The sequence below is a fragment of the Cibotium barometz genome, chromosome 14 (genome assembly GCF_041138505.1).
Source record: "Cibotium barometz isolate CiBa-2024 chromosome 14, ASM4113850v1, whole genome shotgun sequence".
In the NCBI taxonomy this organism is placed as follows: domain Eukaryota; kingdom Viridiplantae; phylum Streptophyta; class Polypodiopsida; order Cyatheales; family Cibotiaceae; genus Cibotium; species Cibotium barometz.
Window position 1 is genome coordinate 23,281,129 of NC_141059.1, and position 16,915 is coordinate 23,298,043.

At 42.0% G+C, this 16,915-nt stretch overlaps 2 protein-coding genes across 2 annotated transcripts; both read left to right on the top strand.

The window, feature by feature from the left end:
- Positions 1 to 8,899: 8,899 nt before the first annotated feature.
- Positions 8,900 to 14,178, top strand: LOC147631824 (protein TOPLESS-like). The gene is made up of 13 exons (XM_086807963.1): positions 8,900 to 9,030; positions 9,114 to 9,224; positions 9,308 to 9,466; positions 9,560 to 9,734; positions 9,830 to 9,959; positions 10,066 to 10,187; positions 10,353 to 10,503; positions 10,597 to 10,706; positions 10,841 to 10,910; positions 11,530 to 11,603; positions 11,922 to 12,017; positions 12,713 to 12,842; positions 14,096 to 14,178. The coding sequence occupies exons 1-13, from the start codon at positions 8,900 to 8,902 to the stop codon at positions 14,176 to 14,178; spliced, it is 1,542 nt and encodes a 513-aa protein (XP_086664089.1).
- A 161-nt stretch (positions 14,179 to 14,339) lies between these two features.
- LOC147631825 (putative eukaryotic translation initiation factor 5-1) lies at positions 14,340 to 14,783 on the top strand. The gene has a single exon (XM_086807964.1). It carries the CDS (start codon positions 14,340 to 14,342, stop codon positions 14,781 to 14,783), a length of 444 nt encoding a protein of 147 aa, XP_086664090.1.
- Positions 14,784 to 16,915: the final 2,132 nt, after the last annotated feature.

Sequence of the window (16,915 nt, forward strand, 5' to 3'; positions counted from 1 at the left end):
ACGAGGACTTTGTATCTCTATCAGTGAAGCAAACCTTGCCAACAATGAGATTACTCAGGTGTCATAGTCACTGGGCATGCTTAGTGGGTCACCATTAGGATTGGCAGCAAGGACTCTGTGGGCTTCCTTAATATTTATGCCCCAAACTCGTAGGTAGAGCCACCATCTAGAGTGTGATCTGTCAGCCCCTTCCTCATGGGGTGGAGACTTTAACATGATTGAGTCAATAGAGGACAAGCTAGAAGGAGGCACGGCTATAGTTTCAGGCACATAGTACTCTGTTGGGAGGAGTTGGTCCTAGTACTTTGGGGGCAAGACCCTTGTTGGTAGTTGCTACAGTTTGGGTGAAGCCCTGGGAGCTTGCACTTTCCACATTCTGATAGGAGGAGTATTTCCCCCAACCTCTCTCAACTTTATAGATTCTATTTGGATAAGTGTGCTTGCAATCGTGGAGGTATGGTTGGTATCTTGACGAGAACCGCCTTCTCTGATCATGCTCCGGTTATTGTGTCCTTTGAAGACCCCTAGAGGTAGATCAGGCATGCGAGCACATGAGAGAGTCTGGCAACACATGAGAGAGTCTGGCAACACATGAGAGGTGGTTCCCTCCACTCTTTGGACCTTCTTATTGACCCCCTTCATAGTAGAAGAGCTAGCGGAGGCCTTGATGGCTCTCCTCTATGGGAAAATTCCCAAGGGTAGATGGTGGGCTTCAAGTTTCCTTCCTCCTTTTCCATTGGGATGTCATGGAAGGTGGACTTCGATGAGCCTTCAATGAGGTTATAAATATAGATGCCATGCCAGAGAGGCTCTCAAAGGGTTTGATTCATTTGATTCGCAACAAGGAAGGTAGTGATAGATTGGAGATTTGGCAATGGAGACTCATTAAAGGTGGCTTTTAAGTAGCCTTCAATGAGGTTATAATGCCAAAGAGTCTCTTAAAGTATTTTTTTAATTATTACTTCCAAGGAAGGTGGTGATAGATTGAAGATCCGGCAATGGAGACCCATGAGCCTCCTTGGGACCGCCTATAAGACCTTGGCAAAGGCCATTAGCCAGAGACTTTAGCCTTTCCTCCCAAATGTTATCCATGACACTTAGATAGGTTTTGTTCAGGATAGGTTTTGTTCAAGATTGGAGCAATCTAGACAACATCTTCACTTTATGGGAGGCGATAGCTTTGACTAGGTTGCGGGGGCAGAGAAGGAACTCATAGTACTCCTCCTAAACTTTGAGAAAGCTTATGGTTGATTGGAGATTTCTGGCGGGCAGCATGCACACCTAGAATTCCTAGAGGAGTGTATTTGTGGTATTTGAGGACTTTACTCAGCTTCCCACAATCAGGTCCTCATCCAGAGAGCCCAAGCAAATATATTTTTCCTATAACCACATGCTGGTAACTACGTATATAGCCGCACATATAGCCAAGGAAATGTATTTTTCCATTTTTAGATCCTTTAAAATTTATGCGACTCTTCACATGGCTATAATCTTTGTTTGTTATAGTGTATGTGTGATACTCTAAATATAACTCCCTTAATATTGTATTTTGTAGTATGTCCTATTGGTGGTTATATTCGAGGCTACTTCACTCATGGGATAGTTGAGATTATTATTCCCACACTAGCTCAGCTACACCCACGGTCCTCTGACCTAGGTGCCTCACCCCTAAACTCCCAGACACACTCACCACACGAGATCCGACGTGTGGACTCCATGTTTGATTGAGTTCTACCACCACTATAGGCAACTAACGCATGCCTTTATAGGCTACGTGACATTAGCCCCCTTCTAAAGAGTTTTTGTCTGCGAAAATAAATTGGGGAAAGTTGTGGGTAAAGCATATGTAGTAGTTGTCACTTGAGACCTTTTATAGTTTATTCTTTGACTTAAAAAATGAATATCAATATACAGAATAAACCTCATGTTCTGATCTCTCAACTATAACTTCAAGGAAAACTACGTGCCTTGGTTTTTGCTTGCCACTAGCACAAAAGTTAGATATACTTAAGGAGCTAAAGTTTATAGACTGCACTACCAACAACCAATTGTAGAGTACGCTACTTGAGATCTCTTTGGGAGCTCAAGTTTATACCAACCATTTGTAGACTACGCTACTGAATATTTATAGACTATGCTACTCTTCTCCTTCCATACCTCTATAGCTATAGGAGATCTAGACTAGAGGCCATAAAATAATGTAAATGGAGAAAATCTAGTCTCAAGAATAACAAAAAATAGATTCCAAAGGTGAGAGGTACTCCTCTCCACTCCATTATTTATCTATGCACAAGAATATGCTCTAGAACCTCGTTGGGTTTTTAGTTTGACCACACCATCAATCTTCGGCTGGTTTACCTCACTCTTACTTAGAGTGATATTTAACCTTTGAAGACATTCCTTCTGTTGTATAGAATGTCTCTATATATAGCCCTAGGATCTCCTCTATATATACTCATCTATTGTGTGTATTCCACACACCTTTGGGGATGCATATGACGTGTCTCTCTCTCTCTCACACGTTGGTTCAACATGGTATCAGAGCGAGCTATGCATCAATTGTTGCTTCCCTCTTCTCTCTATGGAAAGCTTTGCTTCCTTCAATTATTGAGGACAACGTAGGCATAGAACCAGGCGTTTGGGTATCGATCCCAAGACGGAAAGAGATTATACTTCGCTGAATATAAGCGGCAGTGTTAATAGAGGAAAAAACCAGGCGTTTGGGTATCGATCCCAAGACGGAAAGAGATTATACTTCGCTGAATATAAGCGGCAGTGTTAATAGAGGAAAAAATTGATGCTCTCTAAAGGATGTGTCTCTTTGAAGATGAAAGCGAGCTTCCCAGGTATATGCTCTCTGAAGGATGTGTTTACTCCTTCCTTAACATGAAGATGAAAGCGAGCTTCCCACGTATGCCTTCCTCCTGAAACTATTTTCTCTCTTTTCTTTATCTTGTGTGTGTTTCTTTGATCGTTTCTACGGTATGCGGGAGAATTTAGGGTGCCTGGCTCGAATTGTGCTTTATTGAACATCCATGATCGTTTTTTTTTTGGGTCGAAGGTGTAGAAGCAAATTTCATGGGAAACCCTAATCCTTCTCTGGTTTTCCTCCTAGTTGGCTGTGATTACGCTCATGTACCTACCCTCAATACATGTGATATGCATGTAGGCATAGGGGTGGAGGAGAGTGAGCAAGGGATAGCCTCAGTTTAGTGTGTAGAAGGGCTGTCTTACAGCCTGTATATAGACCAAAAGGCTGCTTGTAGGTGGCAGAAGGGGAAGCTTGGAAAAAAGCAAACCCGCCAGCCTTTTGTAGGGCAGTTGGGGATATGCATGATGCACAATAGAGAGTCAGGAGCTCAGATCAGAGTGGCCAGCAGAAGTACGCGGCCTGCAGAAGGGGTGCTTGGGGTGAAGTTGGCGCACAGAAGCAGGGCATGCACAGGTTTGGGTCTGTGCGCAGATTTTTTATTAAAGCAGAAAAACACACAGCACCTTATCGACGCATATCTCTTACAATGAACCATAACAGAGACTCTTACGAGTATCGGTGTGGGACAACTATGGGGAGCAGATTCGCACTTCGATTTTTGTACATGGAACGCGTTCATGCAATTTTATTTGATGCAAGTTTTTTATGCGATTTCCCCTTTTACTTTCCTGAACATCCAGAATCAGCAAGCATTTTATTATGCCATTGTAGTAGCAGAAGAAACCCTTTTCATCTTATCCAAGCATGACCATTAGATGGCCTTTTGAGGGTGAAATAGGCGCTTGGGCCCGGTAGTTGTGGTCACGAGAGGAGCACTTGTTTCCTGTGGCACCTTTTTCACCTCTCAGGAGTAGACATAGGGGAAAATCAACATATTTGATTCTTACTTTCATGATGTAAGTAGAAGAAGATCTTTCGTACCTTATGCAACTCACATTGATCGTGACTTATGCCATGGTATTTGATATTGATGAGATGCATATTCCTTAGAGTTGTTTGTCCATGATAATCAACATATTTGATTCTTACTTTCATGATGTAAGTAGAAGAAGATCTTTCGTACCTTATGCAACTCACATTGATCGTGACTTATGCCATGGTCTGTGCTAGCTACAGGAATCACATGATTAAGCTTGGACTTTCATAATGTATTTATTGACTCCAAGGTATTATCACATGATGGTAATTATGCTTTTCTTTTCGATCGACTGCTGATGATATGTATATGGATTTTGTTCATCCTGCCATGGTTTTATTTTGTGATGCTCATTATGATGATTTCTTTATATTCGTTGATGACGTTTCCATGGACTTTATCCATGATGTCATGGTTTTGGCTTGCTATCCTTTTGGTGTATGTCTGCTTGATATTGCTTACATATCTGATGTTGGATCTTACTTTTTGAATGGTTACTCCTTCTCTCAATATCAATTCGTAGCCTTGTGCGTGTGAGCAAGAAATGCTTGTGATAAATTCAATGAAGACCCTTTTATCTCATGACTTCAGAATCGTTACTGCTACTTGCTCGTGGTCATCTCGGTGATGATTTGATCGTTTTAACTCATGACTTAGGAATTGTTATAGTTACTTGCTCGTGGTCATCTCGGTGATGATCTGATTGTTTTATATCATGACTTCAGAATCATTACAGTTACTTGCTCATGGTCATCTCGGTGATGATCTGATCGTCTTAACTCATGACTTAGGAATCGTTATAGTTACTTGCTCATGGTCATCTCGGTGATGATCTGATTGTTTTATATCATGACTTCAGAATCGTTACAGTTACTTGCTCATGGTCATCTCGGTGATGATCTCATTATCCTTTTATCTCGGCGGTGATGTTGATCTCTCGTTTGATTGTTCTCACAAGGAAGTTGTGTATTTGTTCTTTCTATGGCTTCGAGGAAGTTTGTCTTGTGCGTAAAGAGGACTTTATTGATGCTTAGCATGCTGTTACTACTCGAGAGGCTTTGTAAGCATGCGACTATTTCTTGGGAGCCTTTGCAAGAAATAGTTAAAGGTGCCATGCGTTCTACCTTTGCTTGTTACATTACAACGGGTCTCACGGACTTGACAATTATTATTTTAAGCATGCAAGCCTCGGTGATTCTGACAAGTTTGGTGAGTTTGTAATTTTGGTGCCTTGGTATGATGCCATGGTGGTGATGGTTACACATTTTATCAATATATGTATATGTGTTCATTGCATTGATGTGATTCACTCACTATAATCCATGATGCCATGGTGTTGTTCCATGATGATGGTTACATGTTTCGTGTTCCGTGATGATGGTTACATGTTTCATCGATGATGGTTGACTATGTTTCCATGGATTGTATCCATGATGCCATGGTGTTGTTCCGTGATGATGGTTACATGTTTCGTGAATGATGGTTGACTACGTTTCCATGGATTGTTACCATGATGCCATGGTCATTGGGTGGATGCACCGTGCCTTGGCTTTGGCTCATCAGATTGACTAGGTTTATTTAAGTCTATCAATGTCTTTTGTGGTCGACAATGCAACCATGCAGGTCTAAATGGCTATAATGGTGGTCAAGTCTTGGAATTCAATCTATGGCAACTAGCAAGAAATTCTGTCGAGCATATTTCCCAAGAGGTTTGATTTCTCATCCTATCAGCTTATGAGGTTTATGTTCACATCATGTCATCCTGGCTACATTCTACCTAGGGATGTTAAAGGTTTGAATTCTCGTTCCGTCATCTTATGAGGTTTACTATCCTGATTGTGAATGTCACACCTTTGATTTCTCGGCCTATCATCTTATGTGGTTTACTTTCAAGTACATCATGTCAGAGGTTTGCTTTTTCGTCCTGTTAGAGGTGTCTACATCCTAATTGTTGTTTCATGTCAGAGGTTCACTTTTTCGTCATGTCTGGTCATCTTACCTATGGACGTCAGAGGTTTGATTTCTCGTCCTATCATCTTATGAGGTTTACTTTCATATCATGTCATCTTGGAGGTTTGATCCAAGTTATAGTTGTCTTATTATCTTGACTCATAATATTGGAGGTTTGATCTTATGTCATAGATTTTTCCCATGGCAAAGATATGATTCTAGCTTTCCATGATATCCTTACTAACTAGTGTCATTTTCTATTTTAGTGTTTATTGACAGGTCAATCTTCCAAGTCAACTTCTCCAAGTAACCAGATTCTCTTACCAAATCTAGTTCATTTGCCATTGATTGGATGATCTTCCACAAGTTGACATTGCCATGCATGTCCTTGCAGATGGACTATATTCCTAAGCAACCATATAATAGATACCTTTATGTCTATTTCTTTATGCACATCTTTTCTTGCAGATGGACTATATTCCTAATCAACCATATAATAGATACCTTTATGTCTATTTCTTTATGCACATCTTTTCGTGTACATCTCATATTTGTTATGGAGACTTCTTCCATATTACAGGGTTTATGGATCAGGATTGTATTTGGATATTGTTGAGCTTCAATATAGAGAAGAGACTACAAAAATATTATTTGGCATCGTCACGAAGATAGACTCGCACCCAACCTACATGAATGGATCAAGACAACATGAAGATGGATGACCTTCAAAGCCTTCATGGCTATTGTACACATAAGAGTGATGAAGTATATATGGGAATGATGTAGCTCCTTCATGGCTATTGTATATATGGGAGTGATGTAGCTCCTTCATGGATATTGTATATATGGGAGTGATGTAGCACCTTCGTAGCCCTGATGGCTATTGTATATATGGGAGTGATGTAGCTCCTTTGACTAATACTTTGTAACTATAAAATAATTTAATATAGCGGTAGGTGTATATAGAGCTGTGGGTTTTTCCCTTGAGTCCCCAAAGGGTTTTTTCATCCACAGTTAGAGACCCTTCTTTGAGCGGGGGTGTTGGCTATATATAGAATGTCTCTATATATAGCCCTAGGATCTCCTCTATATATACTCATCTATTGTGTGTATTCCACACACCTTTGGGGATGATGTCTCTATATATAGCCAACACCTTCAAGATGACTACTAGACTTTCTATCTCTATCCAACACTATATCTGCAATGGCGGGCAGGCCATATAGTTTGTTGAGCTATTTGAAGCTAGAGCAATAGGCAGTAGGAGGCTATAACCACCACAACCTTGCATCTTGAACAAACATAGTCTAATCTCTCTCCAACTAGTTTTCTGAATTTTCCAGATTCCATTGGCACAAAATAGGTACTAGGAGCTTTCAACTATCTCCAACGCTGCATGATAGATGGATTGAAAGAAACAACCAAGCCATAGGCTATAATTAGGGAAAAGGATGTTGTCGTCCAGATGGTGTGGAGCCAGTTGGAACCCCTGCAAGAGGAGCTGCGTGGGAGGAGGACAAAATTGAGCCGCTTGGATGAAATGCAAAAGCAAATCCAAGAGCTCTACAAGGCCAACGAAGAGATTCAAAGAAAAATGGAGAATATGGAGGCAATGGCCCGGAAAGAATTTGAATTGGGTAGGGCCAAGGAAAGCCAAGCTTTAACAGAGGACCAAGTTGCCTTGATCGGAGAGGAGCACCTCAAAGTCATAAAGGAAGTGCAGGCCAAGGCCAACAAGCACAAGATAGAGCTTCTCAAGGAAAAAGCCAAGTTGGGGTTCCTGGATGTAGAGGATTTTCTAGAGGTCTACCAGTTTAAGGTGAAAAAGATAAAGCAATAGGAAGGGAACACAATTGAGGACCTATAGGAGGTGTGGGGAGAATATCTAAACAAATTGATAGCAGTAATGCAAGCCCCCACACCTTCATGCAAACAGATGGTGCCCTACCATTCAGAGGATGAAAATCCCAAGGGAGGATCCCGAAATAAAAATCTAGCCTAGCTAATAGGCGCGGAACCAAACAAATGCCATGGAAGCACCTACATCCAACCAAGTGGGCAAGGAGTATGACACCAGTGGGGGAGGCGCCAGCAAAGAAAAAAAGCTACAAACGAAAAATGAGCAACTCGTGAATGAAATGGAAATCTAGAAAAGGAGGTTCACTCTCCTAAAGGGAGATGGAAAGAATCTAGTCGTGTAATCAGAAGGGAAGGAAAATGAACTTGTTATTTAGAAAGGGTCATCAATGGACCTAATTCAATGAGGAGTTGACAAAACACACGTGGGCAACTACAAAGAAACTAGAGGAGAAGGAAAACGATGAGCCCATGCTAAGAGCCCAGATTGAAGAGGTACTAGTCTCCAAGAATTCAAAGAGGACGAACATACAATAAAGATCCTCAAGAAGGAGGTAGAGGCAGCTACGCCTACAAGGGTGACAAGAGCAACAAGGGGAAAACTGACAGTGAATGAGTTGAATGTTGCCTTCACAACAACCCATGCTGACCTCAGGAAAAGAAAAGAACAGATAGACGCCATGAGCCCGGGGCCTCCACCTTATAGACGTGTAGGTGTAGCACATGCGTTCAAAAGGATGGGTTTTAATATAAATCTCACTTACAGTTTTAAAAAGAAAGGAGGGGTATTACAATTGTGCCTGGGAGAAATAAAATAAGGAGTGTTTTTATTCACAAAACTTTAGAAGTAGGGTACTATTCTAGTGGTATGACATAATTTTGTTGGGGTCTAGGTAGAGGGTTCAAATCTAGTAGTGTTTTTTGGCCCCACACTTTAAAGTTCTTTTTTTGCTCCACACTCTATTTAACGTTTTTTAAATTTGAAGTGAAGTGTTTTAAATTAGTTGCTGTAAAAGAGAGAAGCAATAAAGAAACATCTCACTTAATGATGCTCTCCCTCCTTCCTTTTTGGACGCCGCTTCCCCCTTTCTCTATCTTTGTGCAGCTTAATAAAGCTGGCTAACTAAGCTTAATAAAGCTCCTTAGTTTAGGTTTTTACATTATTGGCCAAGGTTAATAATATAATGGCAGCGGGGCCTGTGGTTAGGGTGTGGTTATTGGTGTTGATTAAGCGGAAGATTTCTGAGACATGCGCATACGCCGTTGCACCAAACATAGAACCTGGTAGATTTAATTTGCTCAGATTCAACAATTTGTCGGTTTTTTCTTACTAAAGATTTCATAGAAAAGATGAAGACTTACGTGCCTGCACTTACATACCCCTGTTTTCCGTCTCAGACAAGATAGGGGAAAGGCTGTTGACATTCTTGTGAAAGACCTCAAGATTTTTGCATCCTTCAATGAGGAATTGTACAAGGAGATCACTCTAATGACCTTGGAAAATTTCAGGTGATAAGACTCTGTTTCAGTTTAATGTCTGCACAGGTATTTGTGCCTTTGTCCTCAAGTTCTGACTTTTCGATAGCTCACAGGGAGAATGAGCAGCTCTCCAAATACGGAGATACCAAGTCTGCACGAGGCATCATGCTTCTAGAGCTTAAGAAGCTTATTGAGGCCAATCCCTTATTTCGCGACAAACTTGCATTTCCTGCCCTGAAGGCTTCGCGCCTGAGGACCTTAATTAACCAGAGGTAATCATTCAACCCCCTCATATAGGCACTGTGGAAAGCCTGTTAGAATGCCTGTTGCTTATTTCAGATTGCACGGTATGTTACTTGTTGCAGCCTGAACTGGCAACATCAATTGTGCAAGAATCGTCGGCCTAATCCAGACATCAAGACCCTTTTTGTAGACCATAGCTGTGGGCCTCCAAACGGGGCTCGTGCACCGCCTCCTGCAAATAACCCGCTCGTTGGAGCACTACCAAAAGCTGGAGCTTTTCCTCCCCTCACGCACAATGTAAGTGTTTTGAAGGTCCATTTATGCACACACTTGCTTTGGGTTCAAGAACTTGCATTTTTAGCAGATGCATTTTGTTCTTTTTTGATATGCAGCCATTCCCTCCAACTGCATCTCCTGCTGCAAGTGCCTTGACTGGCTGGATGGCAAACAGCAACGCTCCAGCTCCTAATGTTGCTGTGGGTGCGGGACCTGCTGCCCTTGGAGCTCTTCCCAACCTAGGAGGTAATAGGAGGAAGTCATTAGTAATAGTAAATGAAATTGTTTTCATCACATAGGACTGTGATATACTTGACTTGTGGTTTTTGCCTACTCTCTGCAGCAGCAGCAGCTGCTGCTCTTTTGAAACGACCCAGGACCCCGCCAAACAATTCGACTGCTGTTGATTACCAATCTGGGGATTCTGAGCACATTATGAAGAGATCACGCCCTGTTGGTCAAGCAATGGAGGAGGTCTGATTTACTGCTACTTTCTATTTGTGCTGGATATATGATAGCACCTTGAGTAGGCCGTAAAAAAGTGTGGCTAGAATGTCTCTTGAGAGGATCATATAAACAATGTTTCAGGCTTAGCCTGTAGTCTAATCGGGCTCAGTGAGTTTCTAACTGTCCTCACAGGTCAACTATCCTATTGGACCAGTATTGATGCATCAGTCTACTAGCATGTATTCTTCTGAAGATCTGCCAAAGACAGCTGTTAGAACTTTGAATCAAGGCTCATGTGTGATGAGCATGGATTTTCACCCAGTGCAGCAGACAGTACTGCTTGGTATGGTTTTCATCATCTCACATTTGTGAGGGGGTTTAAAGGTGATTCCGACCATTGTTTACAACTAAACGTTTTCATGTATTCTCACAACAGTCGGTACGAATGTGGGTGACATTGCCGTTTGGGATGTTGGCACAAGAGATCGGCTAGCTCATAGAACCTTCAAAGTCTGGGATCTCACTGTGTGCTCAATGCCCATGCAGGTACGAGTCACTCTCGCCATTTATAGCTGTGCCACAGCCCGGATGCTTGCTAAGCCATAACCCAAATATTGATTTGAATTCAACTAGTTGCATGAGATGCTGGGAAGGTTCTAATATAATGTGTTGTATGACAGGCTACAATGGTCGAGGACCCTGCAGTTTCTGTGAACAGATGCATGTGGAGTCCAGATGGGAATTTGCTGGGTAAGGAATCCTTTATCATTAGGGGAAGGTTGAGATCTATAGGGGCCCTTTAAGCTGCCATATTATGATTTTAATGTCTTTTTGTTAAAACGTTAAGTTTCTTTGACTTTAGATACCTTCTTGTTCTTCAAAGGGCTAGAAGTTTGAATTTCAAAGTTTCCCGCCAAAATTAAATTTGAAATCGAGCGAGCAAAACTATATCATGTGACATATCTATGGAAAGAGCTCGACGAGTAGATTCTGGATCTGTAATCTCCGACAAATTTTGAGCTCATATGTAGAAGTTATGGACGTCCGAAATTTCAAAAACTCCCCCCCCCCCTTTTTGGAAATGAAAAGTACAAAAAGGCATCTTCTAGAGAATCTTTTGACCACCTTTAATCACCCAACATTTTTGTATACATGGCATCACACGATTGGCTCTTTTCCTTAATAACCTTTTAATCACATGGCATCTTAAAGGGCCCCTATAGACCTCAACCTTCCCCTAATGCATCAAAGAAGCAAGTATTGTATAGTTGTGTTTGTTTTACTGGTGGTGGTAGTATGTGCCCTTGTGCCACAGCAGTCCTAAAACTGGTTCCAAAGGATGCCCTATTCATCTAAATCAATCTTGCAGGTGTTGCATTTTCAAAACATGTTGTTCATGTTTATTCCTATACGGGGGGTACTGATCTTCGCCCACATCTTGAGGTGTGTTTGAAGCTTGATTGTTTTTTATAAGTAGGGTCATGGCGCATCAATAATTACAAGATGTGATGTTTGTTCATACCATGCTCACTGAGTGGAAGGTGAGGTTTGCGATTAGTATTTACAATGAAAAATCTATGGGGTTAGTGGTGTTATGTGGCTAACAAGTAGCTGTTTCCCTCTCAAAGACCGTGCACCCTTCTTTGGCATGCTTGCATATGGGGTTAAATGCATATACAGTTATTATTCTGGGAGTTGAATGAAGTAACATTGATACATATTTGACTGAGATCACATACTTCAACCTGTCTGTTCTTGCAGATCGATGCACATGTGGGTGGCGTGAATGACGTGGCCTTCTCTCATCCCAATAAACAGCTCTGCATCATCACATGTGGGGATGACAAGTCTATTAAGGTTTGTAGTTCACCTCATGTTTTCTGGTCTGCCTTTGCAAAACGAAGGCTTAAGCAGCATGTTTGTGTAGCAAAACACATTAGAGAAATGAAACTTGCAATCTTGTTATGATTGATGATTGTCCTACCCTAGTCTAGTCACTATCTTTCCTTTTGTCTTATAAGATAACTTCAATTTAACGAGCAAGGCCTTTTATGAGGCTTACCTTAGGTGCATTCCCTGAAAGGGGTAGGGTCCCATGTCCCTAATCTACTCTAGCCTCTAGGGTATGGGGGCGGTAGGGTTGTGCCTGATCACTTGCATTTCCCCCAAGGACTACTATCAAGTCTACTGAAAGCCAACCAGAAAGAGATTCTTGATTGCATGGCAGTTCTTGATTGTTGAGTTTGCATCATTACACCTATCCCCAACTGCTTGTCTTCGCAGGTATGGTACTCGGAGGCAAGTTGAATGGTTTCATGCACATGGATTGCAGATGGATCATCTCCCTCCATTTCAGTACAATCTATACTCTCCACACCTCGACGTCTCATGACAGGAGATCAACCGGATTATCCGATTGATCTACTCTGCTGACACATATGCTAGATTTGGGTGTCATCTCATCAGAGATAGGGATGCAAATTGAGTTCTTCATAGAGCATTTTTTGAGACTCATTGGGGATGGATTCTTTGATATCCCGAGGTACATGCAGATGCACATGTCACATATGCGTATCGCGATTGGTCAGCTCATAGTATCCTCCCACCGCTTTCGAGTAGAGATTGGGAGAGCTGAGGCATCTTACGAGTGGAGGGGATATGGAGAGTATGCTCCATGGGGAGGTAAAGGACGAGGCCCACTATATGTCTAGATGCCTAGCGTATTATGAGATACAGGGGAGATTTCACTGCCTCTTACGAGGGGTTTGGGCCACTGCCATGGGCGATGTATGATGAACCAGATGTCTCGGGAGGTACGTGATAGAGCTCAGATGACATAGGGACGGAGGATTGAGAGGACAAGCCTTGAGAGGCAAGGCCAGCCCACATAAGATGTTGCCAAGAGATCCATCATTGATTTCTTTGTGGCACGAGCTACTCCCCTTCCTCTAAGAGCTCACTCTTGAGCTCACTAAAAAGCTAGGGTAATCTCTCTGAAGAGTAGTCAATGTCTCCCATGTAGTGTCCTCCTCAACACGATCCTTCCACTTGATCTCGTATTCCATGATAAGCGTATTATGCAATCTTCATTCACGAAATCCAAGAATCTTTTCAGGTTCGTGCGGAACAAATGTCATGTCCTCGACATCTATAATTTCTTGAGGAGTAACTAACTGATCTGCTCCACCCAGTACTTCCTTAAGTCTACTGACATGAAATACAGGATGAAATTTCACATGAGAAGGCAAATCCAATTCATATGCAAATGAACCAATCCGTCGTGTAACACGAAATGGTCCACAATATCTAGGGGATAATTTCAGAGATCTACCTGTCCGTAAAGTCTCGAAATCTTTCGGAACTCGCAAATATACCATCGTTCCTTCAGAGAACTCTCTGGGTGAACGATGTCTATTAGAATAAAACCTGTCTCGGTCTTGAGCACTTCTAGTAGATTCCTTTGCAACTTGTAACATTTCCTGCATATCTTGCAAAAAATTACGTGCTGCATCATGCTGAAGTCTTGAGAATCCTATTGTAACAGGTGATCTTGGTTGAAAACCATACATAAGCATGAAAGGACTAAACCCTGTACTAAACCGGGATTGATCACTTGATGCATATTGATGCCCGTATGATGTCTACATGTATGGAGATGCTATGTTAATGGTTTTCCATCATTTTGGCCCTGATTTAGGACTGAGAATACTCAGTTTTGAGCAGTGAATCACTGCTGACATACAGTGGGCTGAAGCTATTTTACTCATGTATGCTTATGCCTATGCTATTCGGGTTATGTCTTGGGTACATGCTTTGAGGTATTGACCATCGGGGATTGGAAAAGAGTTCGACATTGCTTCTTACTCATTGGTTGAGCTTTTGAGCTCGTACATACAGCTTTTGTGCCAGTGGGAGCATCTTTGGATGCTTGACAGACATTGAGCAGGCAAGTGTTATTTATCTGGGAGTGTTTCCGCGCTTTGGAGATACTTTGCTGAGCACTTCTAAGTGCTTGTAGGGAGTCATACACTTTATTTCTTGGTTCTATTTGCTGATATGGCTTCATCAGGAGAGAGCTCATCTTTGCTCCACATCCGGTCTGGACGGCAAGAAATTCATCTCTTCTTACTAGACGAAGGGCCTTTTTGAGTTTGTATAAGTGCCAGTGCTCCTTTTGAAATGGCTCTTCAGAACATCGGGGCCAGCAACCGTGATGATGCCTTCTACGGGTATAAAATGCCTAAGCTGATCACTAAGATTGAAGGCAGAGGAAATGGAATCAAGACCAATCTTGTGAACATGATCGATGTTGCAAAGGCCTTGGCTAGGGCTCCAGCCTACACTACTAAGTACTTTGGATGTGAACTTGGTGCACAGTCAAAATTTGATGAGAAAGCTGGCACTGCTATTGTGAATGGAGCACATGATACAGCAAAACTTGCAGGGCTTTTGGAAAATTTCATTAAGAAATATGTCCAGTGTTATGGATGTGGGAACCCAGAGACAGAGATAGTCATCACAAAAAGTCAGATTCACACGGATGATAATCCTGCAGATCTTCTGACGAAGAGTTTACATGCCGAGCAGTTTGCACACTGCAGATCACTCATGGGTGTTGGATGAGGCCATTTACAGATTTGTGTTGGTCTTGTATATCATTGTATACTTGCTTTTTTTTTTTCTCACTCTCCTACGGGCATATTGCCTTTAAGTGGGAGGTTGTTGGGGTGTAAAGGCCCTATGTAACATTTGTAGTTTGTATACAATGTGAAACCGGTTCGTTGAACCGGTTCCACCCTAACTCTAACACATGAATAAAACTCATGGGTTGTCGTGTGCCCATTATCCATTCTTCACACCCACACATTGTTGACTCTCGTCTCCTACTCTCCCGTCAACTCTCCACTCCCGACATCAGTATTCAATTCTTTGTTTCAATAAACTTGCATTCTTACTTTCTAGGAAGACCTTGATAATCTCACTAAGTCTGCATGCTGGCCTTCTTTCAAGGCATTTAGAAAGGACATGTTCTTAAGGATCTCCCTTGTTTTCTCTTGGAATGCACAAATTCAAAGATAAGGTCAAGGTGAGAATGTGTACAACATGACGGCATCCTTCTAGATGTAGTAGTATATGCAAGTTGACAAAGGCTTATCGATTATTCTTGTGATCACCTTTTTCAATAATTGTAAGGGACGTGAGGATCTCCCTTGTTTTCTCTTGGAATGCACAAATTCAAAGATAAGGTCAAGGTGAGAATGTGTACAACATGACGGCATCCTTCTAGATGTAGTAGTATATGCAAGTTGACAAAGGCTTATCGATTATTCTTGTGATCACCTTTTTCAATAATTGTAAGGGACGTGATATCTTTAAATTTAAATTTACTAGAGGGGGAAAAAAATTCTATGAGCTGGAAATTTTAAAAGTACAGGAGGGTTATAATAATATATTGCAAAAGTAATAGGAGGTATGCATAAAATAGGGAAAATCAAGCTACAGAGGGGTTTTAAAATATGCCTTTGAACGCACGTGATACAAACTTTTTTGGAAGGTGGAGGCCCCGGGGCCATGAGAAGGGTACATGAAGAGGAAGTTCGAGTAGCCCACGCTAACCTCAGGAAAAGATAAGAGTAGATGGATCCCATGAGGAGGGTACATGTGGAGGAAGTGCGAGCAAATGACAAATGATAGAATACCCTCTAGGTGCAAAACAAGACACGCAAAAAAGAATCTAGGATGAAAGGGACCAAAGGAGCACGGGCATTATGCAAAATTTAATTCAGACAGCTCTCCTAGTAGGTGCCCTAAGACCTTCCAACTGGGACAAAATCACAAAATTCATGAACCACTTGGAAGAATCTAAAACAAAGGGATAGGGTCAAAGCAGCTCTTAGGAAAGCTCTCAGGAAGGAGCATTAGGACATGGAAGAAGCCCCTCCCTTAGATGTAGAGTAGTGCGTGGAATCACCATGCTCTTATGAGTCACGGATCCGTGTTAGCAGGCAACAACTCATTCAAAGAGTGAATCCGCTAATGCCCCTCGCTGATGGAGTCACCAATAAGAAAGGGGAAGGGGGTGATTAAGGCAAAACCTATAGGAATTACCGTGGAATCACCGTGCTGTTATGAGTCGCGGATCCGTGTTACAGGCAACAACTCATTCAAAGAGTGAATCCGCTAATGCCCCTCGCTGATGGAGTCACCAATAAGAAAGGGGAAGGGGGGTGATTAAGGCAAAACCTATAGGAATGCCTCCATATGGGTGGAAAATGGATTCGGGGGGCAAGGAAAGAAGGCCCAAAGAACATGAGCAAACTCTCTTCAAAGAAGGAATCATCACCCCAGAGCAAACAGAGCCCCATGCCTTCACAGCAAGCGCGACTGTGGAAACAATGAAGAGGGCAAGGGAAAGGTATCTTGAGGCATGGCCCATTGATGTGTAGTTTCGAAGGGCCGATGAGAGAACAAGCATTGGGCATGCATGGGTAAGTAGTAGGAAGAGGGCTTATGAGCCAAGATATGCCTAGGATCGCCCCATCAAGATTTTCTCAAGGGCTATATAAAGATAGGGTGAAATAATAGCAACACAAAAAACTATAAAAAAGTGCAAAAAATGAGAGGAAGTTGAAAAACATGGGTGTTATTTTCTCCTAGTTATGTTTGTGTACCATATTACCATGATTGCAACATACCTGATCTAGTATTTGCCTCTATTCTTCTCTAGGTCAAATCTGCAGATTCACAATTGTCTG